Source organism: Rattus norvegicus, chromosome 13 (assembly GCF_036323735.1).
Source record: "Rattus norvegicus strain BN/NHsdMcwi chromosome 13, GRCr8, whole genome shotgun sequence".
Lineage (NCBI taxonomy): Eukaryota > Metazoa > Chordata > Mammalia > Rodentia > Muridae > Rattus > Rattus norvegicus.
Window position 1 is genome coordinate 79,217,036 of NC_086031.1, and position 18,889 is coordinate 79,235,924.

Sequence of the window (18,889 nt, forward strand, 5' to 3'; positions counted from 1 at the left end):
ACCAGGTACAATGCGCTGGGTCCTCCCCCACCAATTACTAATTGAGAAAATGCCTTATGCTAGATCTCATGGAGGCATTTCCTCAGCTGGGGCTCCTCCCTCCCTGATGACTCTAACTTCTGTCAAGTTGACACACAAGAGCAGTCAATAAAACTGACACTTTGTCAGCTTGACACACAAACACATTCCAGTTAAGCCACAACCCTTCCTTTCTTATTCACCTCGAAGATCTGTAAGTTTAAAAGTCCCACAGTCTTTATACGTTGAGACACATTAAAATTTCAGTCCCTTTAAAATAGCCAATCTCTTAAAATCCAGTGTCTTTTAAAATTCAAAGTCTCTTAGCTGTGGGCTCCAATAAAATACTTTCTTATTCCAAGAGGGAAATCAGGGCACAGTCACAATCAAATCAAAATCAAACTCTAGCTGTCTAATATCTAGGACTTATTTACGATCTTCTGGACTCCTCCAAAGTGCCTGGGCCACTTCTCTAGCCCCTCTGTAGCACACATAGCTTTGTCTTCTAGGCTTTGGCTGGCTCCACTCCACGGCTGCGGCTACTCTTAGTAGTCATCCCATGGAACTGACATCACCAAAACTGCTGGGGTCTTCTCCAAGTGGGCTGCTCTTTCACCAGTAGCCTCTCACAGGCTCTCTTCATGCTGTTAAACCTCAACATCTTGGCATGAGCCTTCAGTCCTGGGCTGTCAGCTGCAATTGAGGCTGCACCTTCACCAATGACCTCTCCAGGCCTCTTACAGGGCCAAGCATCATCTGCTCTCCATAACCCCTTCATGCCTTCAAAACCAGTATCACCTGGGTGACTCTTACATATTACCAAGTCCAGCTGACATTGTGAGGCACAACTGTGGCAACTGTAGCCACCTCTGGAATACAGACTCTCTGTGCTGACTCTCAGGGAACACTTTCCAGAGGGTTTCACCTTACTGATGCTGGTCTATATCACTGCTGTTTTCTTAGCTCCAGCTAACCAGCATCAATTGTCCTCATATCATAAAGGTTTCATTATTAATCTTATTAATCACAGCCGATTCTTCAGCTCCAGCTAACCAGAAACATAGAATCTTAACTCAAAATAGCAGATGGTCCTGATAGAACCTTTAATCTTCCCTCTGAAATTTCACAAGCAGGCTTCTGCACTGCTTTCAATATTCTTTTCTTTCAGTCTCCTACAGAACATCCCACTGAGCCATTGACACTCAATGGCTTTTCTAGCTCCAAGTTCCAAAGTCCCTTCACAATCCTCTAATCTTTTCAGTTTAACTAGTCTTTAAACATGGTCAGGCCTGTCATAGCAATACCCCACTCCTGGTACCAACTTCTGTCTTAGTTAGAATTTCGTTGCTATGAAGAGATACCATGACCACAGCAACTCTTATAAAGGAAAATATTTATTTGGATTGGCTTACAGTTTTGGAGGTTTATTTAGTCCATTATCATCATCATGGTAGGAAACATGGCAGCTTCCAGGCAGACATGGTGCTAGAGAAGGAGCTGAGAATTCTACATCTTGATCTCCAGGCAGCAGGTGACTGTACTCCACACTGGATGGAGCTCGAGCATAGGAGACCTCAAAGCCCACCCCCACATTGACACACTTCCTCCAACAAGGTCACCTCCTAATAGTGCTACTCCCCATTGGCCAAGCATTCGAACACATGATTCTATTATGGTCCCCAAACCTATTCAGACCATCACAGGAACTAAGAAATGTTTGAAGTATTAGACCTTTGTAAATAGAGTTATTGTTAGTGTTAGTGCATGTAGTAATGTATAGTCCATTGACAAAGTATTTCACCATTTTCTTTTCTGATTCATTTCTAATTGCAAATGGATAGTAAATACTAGCAACCATTTGGTGATTTAAATAAGTTTCTGAGTCAAGGGATTTAACCCTATTTTATGTGTCCATTGCTCTGAAAAAGAGTGTAAGTATTCCAAGTTGCACTTAAGGTGTTATCTGTACTTAGAAGATATTTAAAGATGTCTTTCTTGGGGCAAAGAGAAAGACCTAAATCTCCTTTGAATGCTTGCACATCCAATATAACTACACATGTCTGTTTAACACAGATATTCACCACTGATACAGTGGGCCCTCACCAATACCAAGAGATTCTGTTCACTTCCATGGTGCAACTGTATTTCTTTCCACGTTACTTTCCACCCCAGCTGCAAAACCGTATGTCCATCTACTTCCTGAACATTTCCACCTGAATTTTCCACAGATTTTTAATAATTAATGAATTCAAGATGGGGTTCTGTTTTACTGAATAACCTTCTGATTCCTCAGTCTCCACACACTCACAGATGTAGGGGTTCATGGCCCCCTGGACCCCATCTTCATTGTAACCCCCACATCCAGATAGGGGCCATATGTTATCAACTTACTTTCCCCAGCAACTTCTTCATTTATCAGCCATTGTCATCTTTTTTTTTTCAGTTTATCTCGTCTCCATTTCCCCTTTAAATTATTGTTTAAATTCCCTCTAAAACTTATAGTGCCAGACTCTGAAGCATTTATAGGTTTATAGGTCTTTATCTCTCCCTTGGTGTCTCTTCAGCTTCTTTATGTTGGCTCTCCCTCTCCCTCTCCCGCTCCCTCTCCCTCTCCCTCTGACCCTCTTTCTCATTATCTTCATGTTGTGATTGTGTTGTATGGGAGAACTACGTAAATGTGCAGATGAGTGTGCTTTGTGTTTATGTTGAATTACTTGAGGGGCAGAATAAACTTACTTAGCTCCTGGGGAGAAGCCGTTTGCTTCTCTCTGTTTCCTAGAGGAGTGGGTGGTCTGTGTGAGCATTACCAAGTTCAAAGCTTTTAGGTTCTAGGGCTGATAGGTTGGCTCAGTGGGTAAAGGTGCCAGCTGCCAAATCTTATGACTTGAACTTGATTCCTGGGACCCATATGGTAGAAGGAAGGAACTTAGCCTCTCAGATTGTCCTCTGATCTCCAAATGTATGCCACGATGTGCTTGCACATACACGCACACCAGTACACACACACACACACACACACACACACACACACACACACACACACACTTAAAACTAAAGTTAAACATTCTTTTTTAGTTCTGAATATGCTATGTGAACATGTGCCTTCTGGCTTACCCTAAAGTTGTAGAACTTGGTCCCAAATTATTTTAGGGTTTATCATCTGTTAAAATCTATTTCTTCCTCTAGTCCTGCAGTACATATTAAAATTCAGATTGCCAGAGATCATGTTAGCAAATCAAAAGCAACTTTGATTCTTACCTTTCCTGAGACTCCATGTACTAGACTTTCTTGATAGCTGTTTACTATCTAGTCAATTCAGGTCTACCTTAAAATTTTCATCTTAAAGGCACTTGCATGGTAGGACATGTTTATAACTAACACTCAGGAGGCGGAGACAGCAGGGTTGAAACTTCAAGGTTATAGCAAGATTCCTTCCTTGCCTGGTTTCCTCCTTCCTCCCTTTGTCCATCCTTGTCTCTCTCCCTTCCTTTCTTTCAATAAGTATTTAGAAAGAGTTTTCAGTAGAAGGATGCCTCTTTAGACTGCAGTCCTTCATCCATGAAGTGAGCACATATTTTATGCTTGCCAAGAGAACAAGAGAAATCACAAATTGTTGTTTAAAGTGGATTGTTATGTACTTAGAGCAAACACAAATACATTTTGAAACATTTTCATAAATGAGCATGTGTACTCTTTGCACAGGGGCCACACTGTTGCTAGGATATTGTTTTATGGTAGACTGCTTGTGTCTTCTCACAGACAAGGTTGCTACGGTTTTGCTTAGAGCCTGAAGCATTTGAGAGATAGATGTTCATCTGCATGGCTCTGGGAGGACTGCTGTTTTCCAGAAATCTGCATCCTAGCTGCCTTGGTGAATGCAGGACTAACCCATCTGTTTCTCACTGTTTGTTGAGAAGGTTAATTTAACATATTGGTTTTCATATTGTTTTCTCTTGATTCTGGACCCTGATGCATAGAGTGCTTGTTTCAGTGCAAGCCAGGAGGTGGCTGTGGAAGCTGGCTAGACTGGGTGCAGGGTTTGGATGGCGCCTTTGGAAGAAAGCATGACTCATGCTTAAAGGTTCTGGTGGCATTTGATGTTCACATGTGTTGTTGGTGAGAGAACATCTGAGTCTTTGTGTTTTAACCTTGCCACGAATAGAGAGACACAGTAGTAGAATTTATGGGTTATTGCTGAACTGACAAAATGGCATGCATACGTTTTAGTTATTAGAGAACAAACACTAAATTCCTGGTATATTTAATGCAATTTCTTGTAGATTAGTTCTCTATATAAAAATATCCTATAATATAGAGACATTTTAAACACCTGCATTTAAAACACACACACACACACACACACACACACACACACACACACACACACACACACAATTTTAGGGCTGATGAAAGCTTAACAGATAAAGGCACCCACCACTGAGACAGAGGACTGAGTTTTATTCCTGACGGCCACATGACAGACGAGAGCTGACTTTGACAGATTGACTTTTGACCTCCATTCACAGGCTTTAGAATGCTCATGCCCCCACACATATATAAACTCACACATGAGAATTAAAGAAATGTAATTTAAAAAGTAAGAATAACAGCTTCAGTGTTCTTTCCTACCCATATTCTCTTTCTCCACCATTTCCTCTTATTTTATTTTACTGTATTTTATTATATTTATTTTAATAGATTGAGTCTTTGGTATATATTCTTGGCTGGTCTGGAACTCTCAATGTAGACCAGGCTGGCCTCAAATACACAAGAGAGAATTACCTCTTCTGTCCGCTGGGTGCTAGAATTAAATAAATGTGTGTGTCACCACACCCAGCCTCTTGCTTTTTTAAAAATAAGGTTTAACTAATTTTTACTTCTTTTGAAAAATAGTGATATTTTATGTAAGTTTTTAAGAGATATCATCTTTAACACACTTTCTCTTTTCTCAATTTGGATGTTAATAGTCTGATATGTCTGTGAAGGAAATGAGTACTGGGAATCATAAACAAAAGCGGTAGGACTGCTTTCGTCTCCTGATCCGTTCTTTATTTCCCCACAGAACTTTAGCCCTCATCAAACCGGATGCAGTATCGAAGGCTGGAGAAATCATTGAGATGATAAACAAAAGTGGGTTCACTATAACCAAACTCCGAATGATGACGCTGTCAAGGTAGTAACGCGTCGCTCGTTTTCAGTTATATAATGTCTTTTATTGTTCCCATCAGTCTTTAAATAAACAAAAGCAAAAACCAAACGAACAAAAAACCCCACAGAACAACAGCAAAAGTCCTTTCACTGAGTGGCATCATGGTGATGAAAGCAAGGCAATAGGCAATCGATCAGCCAAGCCTGAGCTCTCGTCAGATTCCTAGTCCTCATCTAACTGTGGTGACGGCCATATTCCCTTCTGCTTTCGTCACAGGAGTTCCCGATCTCTTCTAGTAAGAGTGTACTGTATGAAAGGAATAGAGTGTGTGACCATCTAGTGATTTCTCTTGGTTCTGGTTGCCAAAAGGGATGACTTTAGAGATGTTTACTCACCTTTTACTCAGCCTACTGTGGTGCCAGCATGCCTGTTTACTTCTCCAGAAGGCAATCCAGCCTAATTAGATATTTCTTAAAGAATTTGATGAAAATAAGACTTACCCCAGTAAGCCTTTTCTATCACAAAATAATTGTGATCCCAGGATAAAGGGCAATGGTAACCGAATAGTCACAATGCCAAGCCAAGAACAGGGAAGTGTGTCTCCCTTCCTTCAGTGCAGGTCTGATTCAGGGAGGATAGAAATGAATGACGTGATGCAGCTCCTGTCAGCATTTGGTCAGTGCTCGGCTGGTATCTGATGGGAGTCTTCAGCATCCCAGAGATGAGGTGCTTTATCACTGCTGACGTCATAGCTGCCATGTCATACAATACGAGCACACTTCCGAGACGATGCGAGGGTAAACAAGGGATGGGGCATCGAGTAGTAGGAAGCAGAGCAGGGTATGCAGAACTTACTAGCAAATCACCTGTGCTACTGTTGACTGCTCTGTACTGCTCAGGTCCAGTGTAGGCAGCCGCAGCAGTGAGGTCATGACTGCAATGGCTGTGTGGAGCCCTGCAGATCATTACATTGTACAGCCTTTCTCCCAGTCGCCCATCTCTTACACTCTTTCGACCCATGCGTCTATGATCGCCCCTGAGCCTTAAGGGGATGGTATAACTGTCTTGGTTAGGGCTCAGCACTGGGCACTAGGGGAGAGCTTTCCTTAGGGCCGAGTGCTTGACTATTCCTTCTCTCAGTGCCTTGAGCCTCCTAGAATCTTCGCGTTCATCCCTGTTCGCTGGAAAGAGGCTTACATGAGTAAGGTTCGTGAGAGCAGCATTTGTCTGTAGGTACAAACAGTTGCATAGAAGACAGTTTGACACCATGTCAAGTTAGCTAACGGACAACAGTAAGTTTCCCACAATGGTCTATGGCCTCCCTAGCCATAGATAAGCTCTTAAAAGCATTGTATACAAAATTAATTCTCAAGTCTAAAAGGTTGTGGGGTTCTTGCTAGTGAACAATTTTAGTTTATTGGCCATTTTAAAAACTAGTTGAGGGGCGGAAGAAATAACTCTGCAGTGAAAAGCACTGGCTGCTCTTCCAGAGGACGCCAGTTCAGTTCCCAGCACCCACATGGTGGTGGACACCATCTGTAACTCTAGGGAATCTGACGCCCTCCTCTGGACCACAGCAGGAACTGCCTGCATGTGCTAAACAGACATGCAGGCTAAATCCTCTACATTTAAAATAAACTAACATTTTAAAAAAATTGTTGTTCATATATAGTTGTTACATAGTATAAAATCTTTTCAGTCCAATGAGAAAGCACCACAGTTAAGATTTTGGTGGGGCAGAAGCTGTTTTTTAGAGCTCTAAGCTTACCAGTTTAGATCATAGTATCTTTTTATTGTCCGCAGAGCTACTTTTAGTGGAAATGTAGATTTTAATATGTATAATTTGCCAAGCAATTAAGGAAATACAAGTATATAGATCTTTTCCTTGAAGATATCTAAGAAGTAAGCAACAACTAGTAAATTAAAACCTGCAGGCATTTGGCATACAGCCCAGCAGCAGAGCTCACAGCTAGCATGAGTCAGGCCCTAGGTTCATCCCCAACAGATGACAAAAAACAAGGTAAGCTGTAGCTGAAATTCTAAAGCCTAAAGTTGATTCTGATTTTTGAATTAGAAGATGTCCGTTTTTTATGTAACTTGTTTAGACTTTAAATAACAAATACTCTTATCGATTTGATATCTAACAATATATTAAGAATAATGAGATACTAGTAAAATGGAAGACAGATGAAGTGTAACATTAATAAAAAAGTAAAATTATCCTCTTACTTTAATTTTTTATCTTATTATACATAGAACCATTACTTGGAATATGCAGTTTGGTAGAAAAAACATTAATTAGTTTGCATACAGATCATGTTTATGTGTTTTAATCTTTATTTTAGTTTATTAACACAAGTTAAACTATTTTCATTTTTATTATCTTATAGGAAAGAAGCAGCAGACTTTCATGTAGACCACCACTCAAGGCCTTTTTATAAGTAGGTACTCAGCTTGTGGACTAAAATTGTTTTCTTTATACTTTTATCAGATAAGCCTTTTTATATCCAGCACTTGACCCTCTAATCAGAAACAAATGAGTGACTTATTTGTTATGAGGAATATCTTTATATCTCAGTGAATTAAAGGAGCGAGTTTGTAATCATAGTTTGTGTTGGCAATGTTGTTGTACCTTAAGGCCTTTACTCTGATATCTTGTATGGACAAGGCAATAGTCACAGAACTAAGTAAGGACATGTAGTTTGTTCCTTTGGAAATGGCTAATCATAGATGTTAGAAGCTAACATCTATTCTAAGTATTTTGGATGTAATTAAAGTGACTAATGTGCATACTCAGTGCCATTGACAAAGGAATGACAAATTTCTGGGGGGGTTGTGGGGTTTTTTTTTTTTTGTTTGTTTGTTTTGTTTTTGCTTGATCATTGTTCTGGTTTTTATTTTTAAATTATTTTTCTTGGATATTTTATGTATTTACATTTCTTTTTTTATTGGATTTTTTAATTTACATTTCAAATGTTATTCCCTTTCCTGGTTTCTCAGACATAAGTCCCCTCTTCCCATCTCCCTCCCCTTCTATAAGGATGTTCCTCTCCCCATCCACCCCCTCCCGGCACCCCCACCCAACATTCTCTTACATTGGGGGTCCAACCTTGGCAGGACCAAGGGCTTCTCAACAAATCTCTAATAAAGACAAATGAAGTTTTAGCCAACCTGGCGCGGTAGACATTTTATTTGATATCATACACAGAAGGATAACTTTTTTTTAAAAAAAAGAACATTTATATAATAAAATTACTGCTTTATGACTTAATCATACATTGTAAAATATTCCTAAACTTTGTTAGAATTATCATATACATTTTTTGGCGATTATTCTTTGTTTTAGAGTCTTTGTATGTCTTTATAACCCTAAGTCACAGCACCTGGTTTAATATCGTCTATATAATTCATATGCAGAAAGTTTCCAGGAATGAATTAGCTGGTTCTTTGGCACTGGTCATGATCAATATCTTGTCGGTAGCCCACCAGGCCTTCAGTTGTCACACACCACAGCCATTATTAAGTGACTGGAGGGATTGATGACGGGTTGAGAAGCTATATGCAGTGCAGTCGTAGTCATATGTGACTATGACAGGCGGGTAAGCCTGTATCCTGTCTTCCTTTCTCTGAGAAGGCCCTGTCAGTTCTGCCTCTGCTTAAGAAGGTAAGAGGCTGGGACACCACTTATTTCAAGTTAAACGTATTGTTGCATTGTGTGCACATGAAGAAATAGAAAGATTAGAAAGATAAAATGGAGTGTCATTTTTCATTCCCAGGGAGCTGGGACTCAGACATAAACTTCAATAAAAGCCTGTGTGTCTGGTCCATCACTTAGATACCATTACCCAGGGCAGGTTTTCGCCTAATACAGGCCTGGTTTTGAAAGCCTGTTGACATTCTCTTTCTTTATCACATTGATTTAGAGTGTCACTCTCTGCATTCCAGTACTTACACACTGCAAAATTAAATAAGTTGTTCTTGAGCATTACAAAATACCATGCTTGTCACTGTATTATTATAATACTCTACATGGCTGCTGCGTTGAGCCATTGGAAAACAGAATGGAATCACCTTTCTCCTTCTTAGAGTAGTGGGGAAGATCAGATCAATGGTCTGCATTTTAAGTCAGTGAAATCATCCGAATTCAACAAGTGTTCCCTCCCCTTGCAAACAGAAATGGCCTTGTCGTATTTCCTGTAACGATTTTGAGGCAGACTCAGTCACTGTAAGGCATCTGTTCATGCCGATTTCCCATATTCATACACTTCCCTGTGATCAGAAACAGATCACAACATGCTAGTCCTCGAACTTACTATGATGTCCTAACATACCTTCATTGTCAAGCAGATGCCTAGGTTGACAGCGTAGAGAAGTAACTGGCTTTTCCCTGCTCCCCAGCGAACTGATCCAGTTTATCACAAGTGGGCCTGTTATTGCCATGGAGATCTTGAGAGATGATGCCATATGTGAGTGGAAAAGGTTGCTTGGACCCGCAAACTCTGGGATAGCGCGTTCAGAAGCCCCCGGAAGCGTCCGAGCCCTCTTTGGGACAGATGGCATAAGAAATGCGGCTCACGGCTCTGATACTTTTGAGTCCGCTGCCAGAGTAAGTTGTTTTGAGAAATATTTTCCTTCTGCTTTGTTTGGGAAATTGTCTTGTGTCAAAGTAAAACATTTCTCCTGCAGAGGACTTTGGGAGGTTTGGAACAGCTAATGATGTAGCCTGGAAAACCTGGTGAAGTTTTCCTAGGCTCAGGTACCGTTTCCAAGCCACACCCCCTTTTAAAACGGTTGGTCACAGTTGTCCAGTGCAGTTTTCTCAAAGTCTGACATTTGCTACCACCCATCTTTCTGGAAAAGATTAATTTGCCGAGGCTCGTGTTTGTGACTTAATTAAATTAAGAGTACTAGTTTATGGATCTATAGTAGATACTCCAAACGAAGGTTTCATTTGAGTAGTCTGTAATTCAGATGAGGCAGTGGTGTGAACTAAGCTGGTGACTAGATCTGGAACATGCAGCTTACATGAAGAAGCTAGAACCCTAGGTCTTGTTCTCGCAAGGTAGCTCAGTGGGTAAAGGCGCTTGCGGCAAAGCCGGATGTTCTGCTGTGTTACCTGGGGCCCATGTGGTGGAAGCAGAGAAATTTATTCCCACAAGTTATTCTCTGACCTCTGCCCATGCACATACACATAGATAAACATAAAAATGTAATTAAAAATTCCAAAGCAAGAAAGGTTTCTTTAAAAAAGAAAGAAAAAAATCGAGGTTTTAACAAAAAAAAAAATAAGAATTATCCTGTGAGGAGCTTGGATGTGAGTATTGGTAACAGCTTGTTTGTGACAATCCATGTTACAATATCATAGGTGCCCAGGAGATGGCTGAATGGACAAGACACCGTGTAGCCATCTGTGGTACCTGATTTGTCAAAAAGAAAGGGAAAAGAAATTATTACAGCAAGGAAATCTCAGAATATTTTTGTTGAGTGAAAGAAACTAGAAAAAATAGCATATATTGTATAAGTCTATATAAAATTATAGAAATTAACTTACAGTGACAAAGCAGGTTAATAGTCAATAATAATAGTTAATTATTAATTTTTAAGCGTTCTGCCAACTGAATCACTCAAATATATACAGTGTTTGAGTAAATTCTCTTCCTCCCGCTTGCTTATGCTTTAAAGAATATTTACATATAAAAGTAGAAGGGAAACCATTAGAGAAGAGGATGGGATAGAGGGAAAAGGGAGAGTAACGTGGGATTGGTAAGATCACAGTGCGTGTGGACCTCTATGAAAATGTCCCCAGGAGGCCTATTTTCTATATAATTAATGTATTCTAATAAAATATAAAATGTATTAGTATAGCATATTAACATATCTGTTATTATCTTTGACTTTTTTAATTGTAAACTTGAATCACGGTCTCACTATGTAGCCATAGTTGGCCTGGGACTTGTTCTGTCGGCCAGGGGACTTACTAGCCTTTTGCCTCTGTCTCCAGAATGGCAGGTTTGATCTTTCAAGTATAAATTTAGTGAAAAGAAAATACTCAGAGTCAGGTTTTGTTCTAGGTGTTTGGAAGCCAGTAAGATCTGCAAATTGGTCCTTTTCTTCAAATGTATAATGTTACAGTAGGTGACAAGTCCTTGAATAGTCACAGCTGGGATGGATACATGGTGCTGGTGGGGGTGTCAGGGAGAGCTTTGTAGAGGTGAGCCCATTCAGAGAGTCCTTTGCTCCTGGCAGATGTTGGAGCAAGGAACAGGTTTTTATGGAGAACCTAGTGGAAAGAATAATGCTAACTGCTTAGGGCAGCATTTAAGTCATTAAAAGAACTGATTAATGTGAACATCCTCGTGGTCCATTCAGATGGCTGACTTGTTGGTCTTATGAGCCCTTGGCAAAGCAGATAACCACTGCGTGAATCATTCATAATATATTGCTCATTTTGGTTTATGATAGAACTATTGCAAATTATGGTTAATTAGCTGTAGGTTTCTGTTTCCATAGGGATATCCTTGTTTTAATTTTATTTTACATAGTTTTAAACTTTACATTATATCTGTATTTATAAACTATATTTTGGGGAAAGTAAGAACTTCATACCTTTTCCCCCCAATCCTCAGTTTGTTGAGATCTCGTCACTTATAGTAGAGGTCATACAACGACATTGTCGCATTGCTTTGATTAATACTCTTTGCGTGTTATTCTGATCGTGATGCTGAAGTGGAACTAAGATACCACAGTCTTTGTAAATTCACATTTAGAGAACTGGAAACAGGGGCTGGGGATTTAGCTCAGTGGTAGAGCGCTTACCTAGGAAGCGCAAGGCCCTGGGTTCGGTCCCCAGCTCTGAAAAAAAAAAAAAAAAAAGAAAAAAAAAAGAAAAGAGAACTGGAAACAAAGACTTTCTGTCATAAAACTTTAAGAGTAATTGTGTATCTCCAGAAATAGTCTACAAGTCTCAGATAAGAGACCATCTATGTCAACATCCTTTTTCTCGTCACTCCCTATCTTTAGGAAATGGAATTATTTTTCCCCTCCAGTGGAGGCTGTGGCCCAGCAAACACTGCTAAATTTACCAATTGTACCTGCTGCATTATCAAGCCCCATGCTATCAGTGAAGGTAAGGGCCACGTCGTAGATGCTTTATAATGGAATAGCTTATTTGGCTAATGTTTGTGCACTGTGTTTTACCTGGTGCAACTAAAGTATACTTTAATATTTCAGGTTTTTCTCTTCGAAGGCACATGACTCAAGGCTATATTTAAGGGAAGTCTGTCTAAATGTCTGTCTTTATTTTGGTATCTGCATTTGTAGTAGCTGTTCATAGCCAAGCTCACCATGCTATGAACAGTTGCTGTTTCCCTGCTTCGGATCTTCTGTCTTCCCAACCACATAACTGAGGCTCACTCACCTCGCTCAGTGTGCATTAAAGCACTGTGTATACAGCTGGAGAGATGGCTCAGAGTTAAGAGTGATTATTGGTTTTGCTGAGGACCTGGGTTTGGTTCCCAGACCCACAGCTCCAGTCCCAAGGGATCTGATGCCCACTTCTGACCTTGAGGGAACCAGGCAAACATGTTCATTACGTCCAGAGCGTATCTTTACTGAGAGAGTTGGAGATTCTCCCTCTAGTCCTCTGTATCTGGAACAGTTCTTTGATGGAAATGAATATCTATCTATCTATCTATCTATCTATCTATCTATCTATCTATCTATCTATCTATGTATATATCCACATACTCATAGACATATGTGGGTATGCACACATATACACTGGGACTGTACATGTTCATTCCTTGCTTTAAACTATCTCTTCTGCTTGTATGAGTCTAGTGTGTGCATCTCCATCAGATACTCCAAGTTGTTTTAAAAATAATGCGTATAATTTAAAAGATACTTCTTGGAAAATAGAATATGCTGAGTAGTATGCACAATAGAGTGGAGTTTTTATGTGTTCTAAGCATACATATAGTAGAAAAACTTGAAAATTTCATATGCATATTTATTATAAGACAATAAAAATTTATCTAAACCAGGCACGATGCTACACACTTGGAATCTTAGCACTCAGAAGTCTGAGAGTGGACAACTGCACTTTTAAGTCATTCTGAACTACATAGTGAGTTTGAGGCCAGACTGGAAAATACAGATATAGATATAGATATAGGTGATACAGATACAGATACAGATAGATACAGATACAGATACAGACAGATACAGATACAGACAGATACAGATACAGATACAGATATATCTCAAGACCTTGTTGTAAAAAAATTATCAGACTTGTTATAGTTAATAGTTTGGCATGTTTTCTTCTGCATTTGTGTCTCTGTGTACACATGTGTGCATACATGATACATATGAGTGCATTGTAGCTGAGGTGTGTCTGTACTCTGCTGCTGTAATTTCATTTTTGTGAGCATTTCTGACCTTTGAGGTTTTCTGAATATTTTATGACTGATTGAATATTCATAGCAACCATATGCATACTTGGGTTGTTTCTGGTTTTTTTTTTTAAATTAAAAATAAGCTGCCCCTTCTTTTGTGCTCTCCTGATGGTTTGCCTTGTCCAACTTTGATGAGATGGGTTTCGTTTTGTCTTATTTTGTTGTGCTTTATTGTTATCCCTTAGAAGCCCTTCTTTTTTAAAATTTTTATTTATTTACATTCTTGCCATCGTCCCCCAGTACTTCCCCCACAGCTCTTCATCCCATTCCTCTTTCCCCCTATCTCTGAGAGGATGTCTCCCCCCGCCCCCCAACACCAGGTCTTCCCCTTCCCTCGGGCCTCAAGTCTCTCCAGGCTTAGGCGCACCTTCTCCCACTGAGGGCAGACCAGGCACCCTCAGCTGTATATATGCCAGCGCCTCAGACCAGCCATGCATGAGCCATAATTGGTGGCTCAGTCTCTGGGAGCTCACAGGGGTCTGGGTTAGTTGAGACTGCTGGTCTTCCTATGGGGTCGTCCTTCCCTTCAGCTCCTTCAACCCTTCCCCTAATTCCTCCATAGGGGTCCCTGACTTCACTCCAATGATTGGATGTAAGTGTCTGCATCTGTCTCAGTCAGCTGCTGCTAGGGCCTCTCAGAGGACAGCCATGCTAGGCTCCTGTCTGTAAGCACATCATAGCATCAGTAATAGTGTCAGGCCTTGGTGTCCCCCTCAGCCCCCCGCTATGAGATGGATGAGATGGACCCCAAGTTGGGCTGGTCCCTGGACAGCCTTTCCTTCAGTCTCTTCTCCATTTTTGTTCCTGTAGTTCTTTTAGATGGGAACAATTTTTGACTGTGGGTTGGTAACCCATACTTGGGGCTCTGTCTAACTACTGGAAGTGGACTCTGAGTTCCCTCTCTCCACTGTTGGGCACTTTGGCTAAGGTCACCCCCATTCAATCCTGAGATTCTCTCACCTCCCACGTCTCTGGACTTTTTAGAGGGTCTCGCCCCAGAAGCTCCGACCCCAGAAACTGCATATTTCCATTCATTCTCCTGGCCCCCTGGGCTTTTACCCTCCACCCCCTACCTGATCCTTTCCCCCTTTTCCCCCTCTCCCTCCCCTCTCCCACTCAAGTCCCTCCCTCCCTCTGCCTTCTATGTTTCCCCTTCTAAGTGGGATTGAAGCATCCTCACTTTGGCCTTCCTGTGTGTTAAACTTCTCATGGTCTATGAGTTATATCCTGGGTATTCTGTACTTTTTTTGACTAATATTCACCTATCAACGAGTACATACCATGCATGTCTTTTTGGCTCTGGGTTACCTCATTCAGGATAATATTTTCTAGTTCCATCTATTTGCCTGCAAAATTCATGATGTTCTTGTTTTTAATAGTTACACAATTCCATTGTGTAAATGAACCACATTTTCTTCATCCATTCTTTGGTTGAGGACATCTGGGTTGTTTCTAGCTTCAAGCCATTACAAATAAGGCTGCTATGAACATAGTGGGCATGTGTCCTTGTGGTATGGTAGAGCATCTTTTGGGTATATGCCCAGGACAGTGTAGCTGGGTCTTCAGGAAGAACTATTTCCAATTTCCTGAAGAACAACTAGATTGATTTCCAAAGTGGTTGTACCAGTTTGCAGTCCCAGAAGCAATGGAGGAGTGTTCCTCTTTCTCCACATCCTCACCAGCATCTGTGGCACCTGAGCTTTTGATCTTAGTTATTCTGATTGTAAGGTGGAATCTCAGGGTCACTTTGATTTGCATTTCCCTGATGACTAAAGATGTTGAACATTTCTTTTGACCATTCGAAATTGCTGTTTAGAATTCTCTGCTTAGCTCTGTACCCCATGCTTTAATCGAATTGTTTAGTTTTTGGAGTCTAACTTCTTGAGTTCTTTATATATTTTGGATATTAGCTCTATCATATGTTGGGTAAGAGCTGACTTCCTCTAGAATTCCTTGCATACCCGATTCCCAAGCCACTGAGTGCAGGTTTCCTGCCAGCTACTGTGTAAGGAAGAACTAGGCCTTGATGTGGTCCTCATAGACTGGGCTTGCAGAGCAGCCATTGAAACTACCGTCTAGGATGGGTTCTTCTGTCTCGTCAGTGATGGAGCCTGGGCAGAGTTCATTCCATACCTTGGGCGGGATGTCACACAGTGGATTGGAATTATAACTTCATATAATGAATATATAGTTGTTGATAAGTAAGTTTTTGCCCGGTTTGAGGGAACTTGTGACAGAAACTGCCTGTTTGAGCAGTCTATTGCTGGGATAAATGAGTTTGGGGGAGTTCTGGTGTGCACAATGAAGTCATTGACTGACTTGCATCCTTATCTTTCACGGTAAAAATTTCTGGACATAAATAGTAGTCATGTGTATGTAGGCAGTGTTAATTCTTAGTCCTGCATTTAATCTATGAGGTTACAGTAATCTCTCCTCTCACTTCTAAGAGGGCTAGGGAAAGGAGAAACTTCTGTTGTTTAACTTATTTTTATTTTTTGTTTCTGGTTTTTAAATACATGGTGAGGGGAAAAGTATGCTTGAGGTGTTTCGGTCTTTTCATCTCAGAGCTCAGAATTGAAAAGAAAGTAAAACCAGGTGAATGTTTGGTTTTGTTTTTTCATTTTTAATTTTAAAATCATGTTTATATGTCCTCAATATTATTTATATGCAGTTAATTTAATTCTGTCAATAAAATGAATAGTCATAAAATACAGGGAAATTAGAAAATACAATAACTGTATAACATAATTACACAGGTGAATATAACTGACAAATCATATATAATTTCATAATACATATAATTGAAAGGTATCAAAATGAAATTTATGTTACATATATAGTTTTAATGTTTATGCAGGCTTAAGTCATTTCAATCAGTTCTCTAAAGGTTAACTGTAAGTAGAGATATAAGTAGATAATTTCATTCTGAAATCTGATTATGTCCTTCGAATACCATTCTGTTGATTACTATCCATATATGTTGACCCAATTATTTTGCCTTTTTGTATCCTATTTGCATATTTATAATAATGATAATAGTGCTGTACCTTTTGTATGACCAAGGATCAGACTTACATTATATGAAGGTGCTTAGGGGGCTGGAGAGATGGCTCAGTGGTTAAGAGTACTGACTGCTCTTCCAGAGGTCCTGAGTTCAAATCCCAGCAACCACATGGTGGCTCACAACCATCTGTAATGAGATCTGATGCCCTCTTCTGGTGTGTCTGAAGACAGCTACAGTGTATTCATATAATAAATAAATTAAAAAAAAAATGAAGGTGCTTAGGACAGTCCCAGCATTGGTTAGTGCTGTATCTCAGACACTGTAGCTATGATTAGTATCCCTCACTACCCATGCCACTGCTAATATCATCAGCTTAATTTTCAACTACAGCAGAACTTTTCCCTAGTATAAAAAGCTATTTAAAATGCTATCAAAACCCACCAGCCACCAGGGAAAGTAAGATTCCTGTCATTGCTTACGAAAAGGGGACTTGAATTGTTTTCCTTAGTTAAAGCCTATGTCTAAATTAACTTCATAAAGTGGGATTGTTGCTTAAAAGGAACAAAGTCAGCAGCTATTCTTTTATTTATTCTTTAATAGTTTGTATTATTCATACCATGTAGCGTGAGCATATCCACACTCAACTCTCCGTCTACTTCCCCTAGATATCTCCAACCTACCCCTTCCCACTCTCATGTCTTCTCCTTCCTTCCCTCCTTCCCTCCCTCCCTCCTTCCGATTCCCCTTCTGTGTTCTTGCCCTCGTTCTCTCTTTCTCTCTCCCTCCCTCCCCCTCCCCCTCTCTCCACCATCCACTGAATCCAATTTGTAATGCCTACTGGAATATTGAATGTCCTTGTGTGGATGGCCTCACTACAATGAGTCATGAGTGTTTCAGTCAGGTCACAGCTGTGTTGTGTCCAAATGACAATTTCTCACAGTTCTTCTCCCATTCCCTCAGCATGTACACTCTCTCTGCCCTCTCTTCTTGAGGCCCCTGGACCTTTTTTGGGAGTGTGAATGGGAAGGTTGATATAGATGTCCCAATAAATGCTAGAAACTCACAAGTCACTGATTCTCACCATTTTGACCAGTTATGAGTCTGCACACACTGATGCCCAGGAGGACACTTCTCTGGCCAAGGTGGAGAGCAGCACAAACCTATGGGTATAAACGTAAATATTTAGAAGGCAGTTTGACAACGTGTCCATTTAGCAAAGCAACAGTATTGGTTCCCCTTTAGGGCCTATGACTATGGGCTATAGGCTTGCTTTCTGGTTGCCTGTTATGGTTGGTGATAGGCAGAAGGGGTAATCCTGATGGAAATACCTCTCTTGCACATGGAATGACCAAACAATTTCACTTTTTAAAAATAAAGACTTCTTTATAAATTAAGCCTGAAGATTTCTTAGAATATTTCTATTTTTATAACAGATTCATGCATTAGATTGTTTTATTATGTAGATCATGATATTGTTCATTCTGAATTTTGCTTCTTTGGTCAAATCAAGGTGTTTTAAGCTTTGTCTCAATCTAGAAGTTGATACATTCCCTGGTTCTTTGGAGCTGCGTCAAAATTCCTAGTAAAGAACTCTATAGTCTGTGTGTTAATGCTGTTTGGGTTGTAAAATTAGTTTAATTTTAATGAGAATATTTCAAAGCCATTTTAGTATTTTTGAAATAAACAGATGAAAACACAGTTGAGATATCTGTTTGATCAACTGCAGAGCATGGATTAAAACAGTGACAGTTTTTAACGTTGGTGCCAGAATTGGCTCTGGTGATGGCTGCCTGACGAAGGGTTTTCTTAGAACTTCTTTTCATGTTTTAGTATTTACATAAAGAGTGAATTTGACTCCTGATAGACCTAGAGCCCTGCAAGACACTTCCTGTCTACTGTGTCTCCTAATTTGGGGCTGATTGCATTATTAGTTAGGCTCCCAGCTTTTACAATTAAATTTCCTTCTTGGCATTCAGCTTCTGGGAAGCTGTAAAGGAGGTGTGAACATTTTTAGTGAAGAAAGATTTAATTGAAGCATTCTAAATCTAACTTTGTTCAAACAGCAACCAAAAGGCCTGGGCCAGGCTTACTTAGAAGGTCAGATTTGCAGTTCTGTGTGTGCTCTGTGTGAAAGAGTTAAACAGATGAGTTTCTGTCAGATGATCCCCCAAGTGCATTAACCTCCATGTAAGACAATGCTCAGTGTATACTTTTAATATTCTCTGAATTTTTAAGTTTTGGAACTTTCCAAATTTGTTTTTT

The 18,889-nt window shown here is 40.1% G+C and overlaps 1 protein-coding gene across 3 annotated transcripts in view; it reads left to right on the forward strand.

The window, feature by feature from the left end:
* The window catches only part of Nme7 (NME/NM23 family member 7), a 129,429-nt gene that overhangs the window by 26,574 nt on the left and 83,966 nt on the right, over nt 1–18,889 (forward strand). For 2 of the 3 annotated variants that reach the window (XM_063272011.1, NM_138532.1), the window contains 4 exon segments: nt 5,081–5,191; nt 7,558–7,608; nt 9,566–9,773; nt 12,188–12,293. In XM_063272011.1, the coding sequence (XP_063128081.1) occupies nt 5,081–5,191; nt 7,558–7,608; nt 9,566–9,773; nt 12,188–12,293 (476 nt within the window). 3 annotated transcript variants of the gene reach the window in all.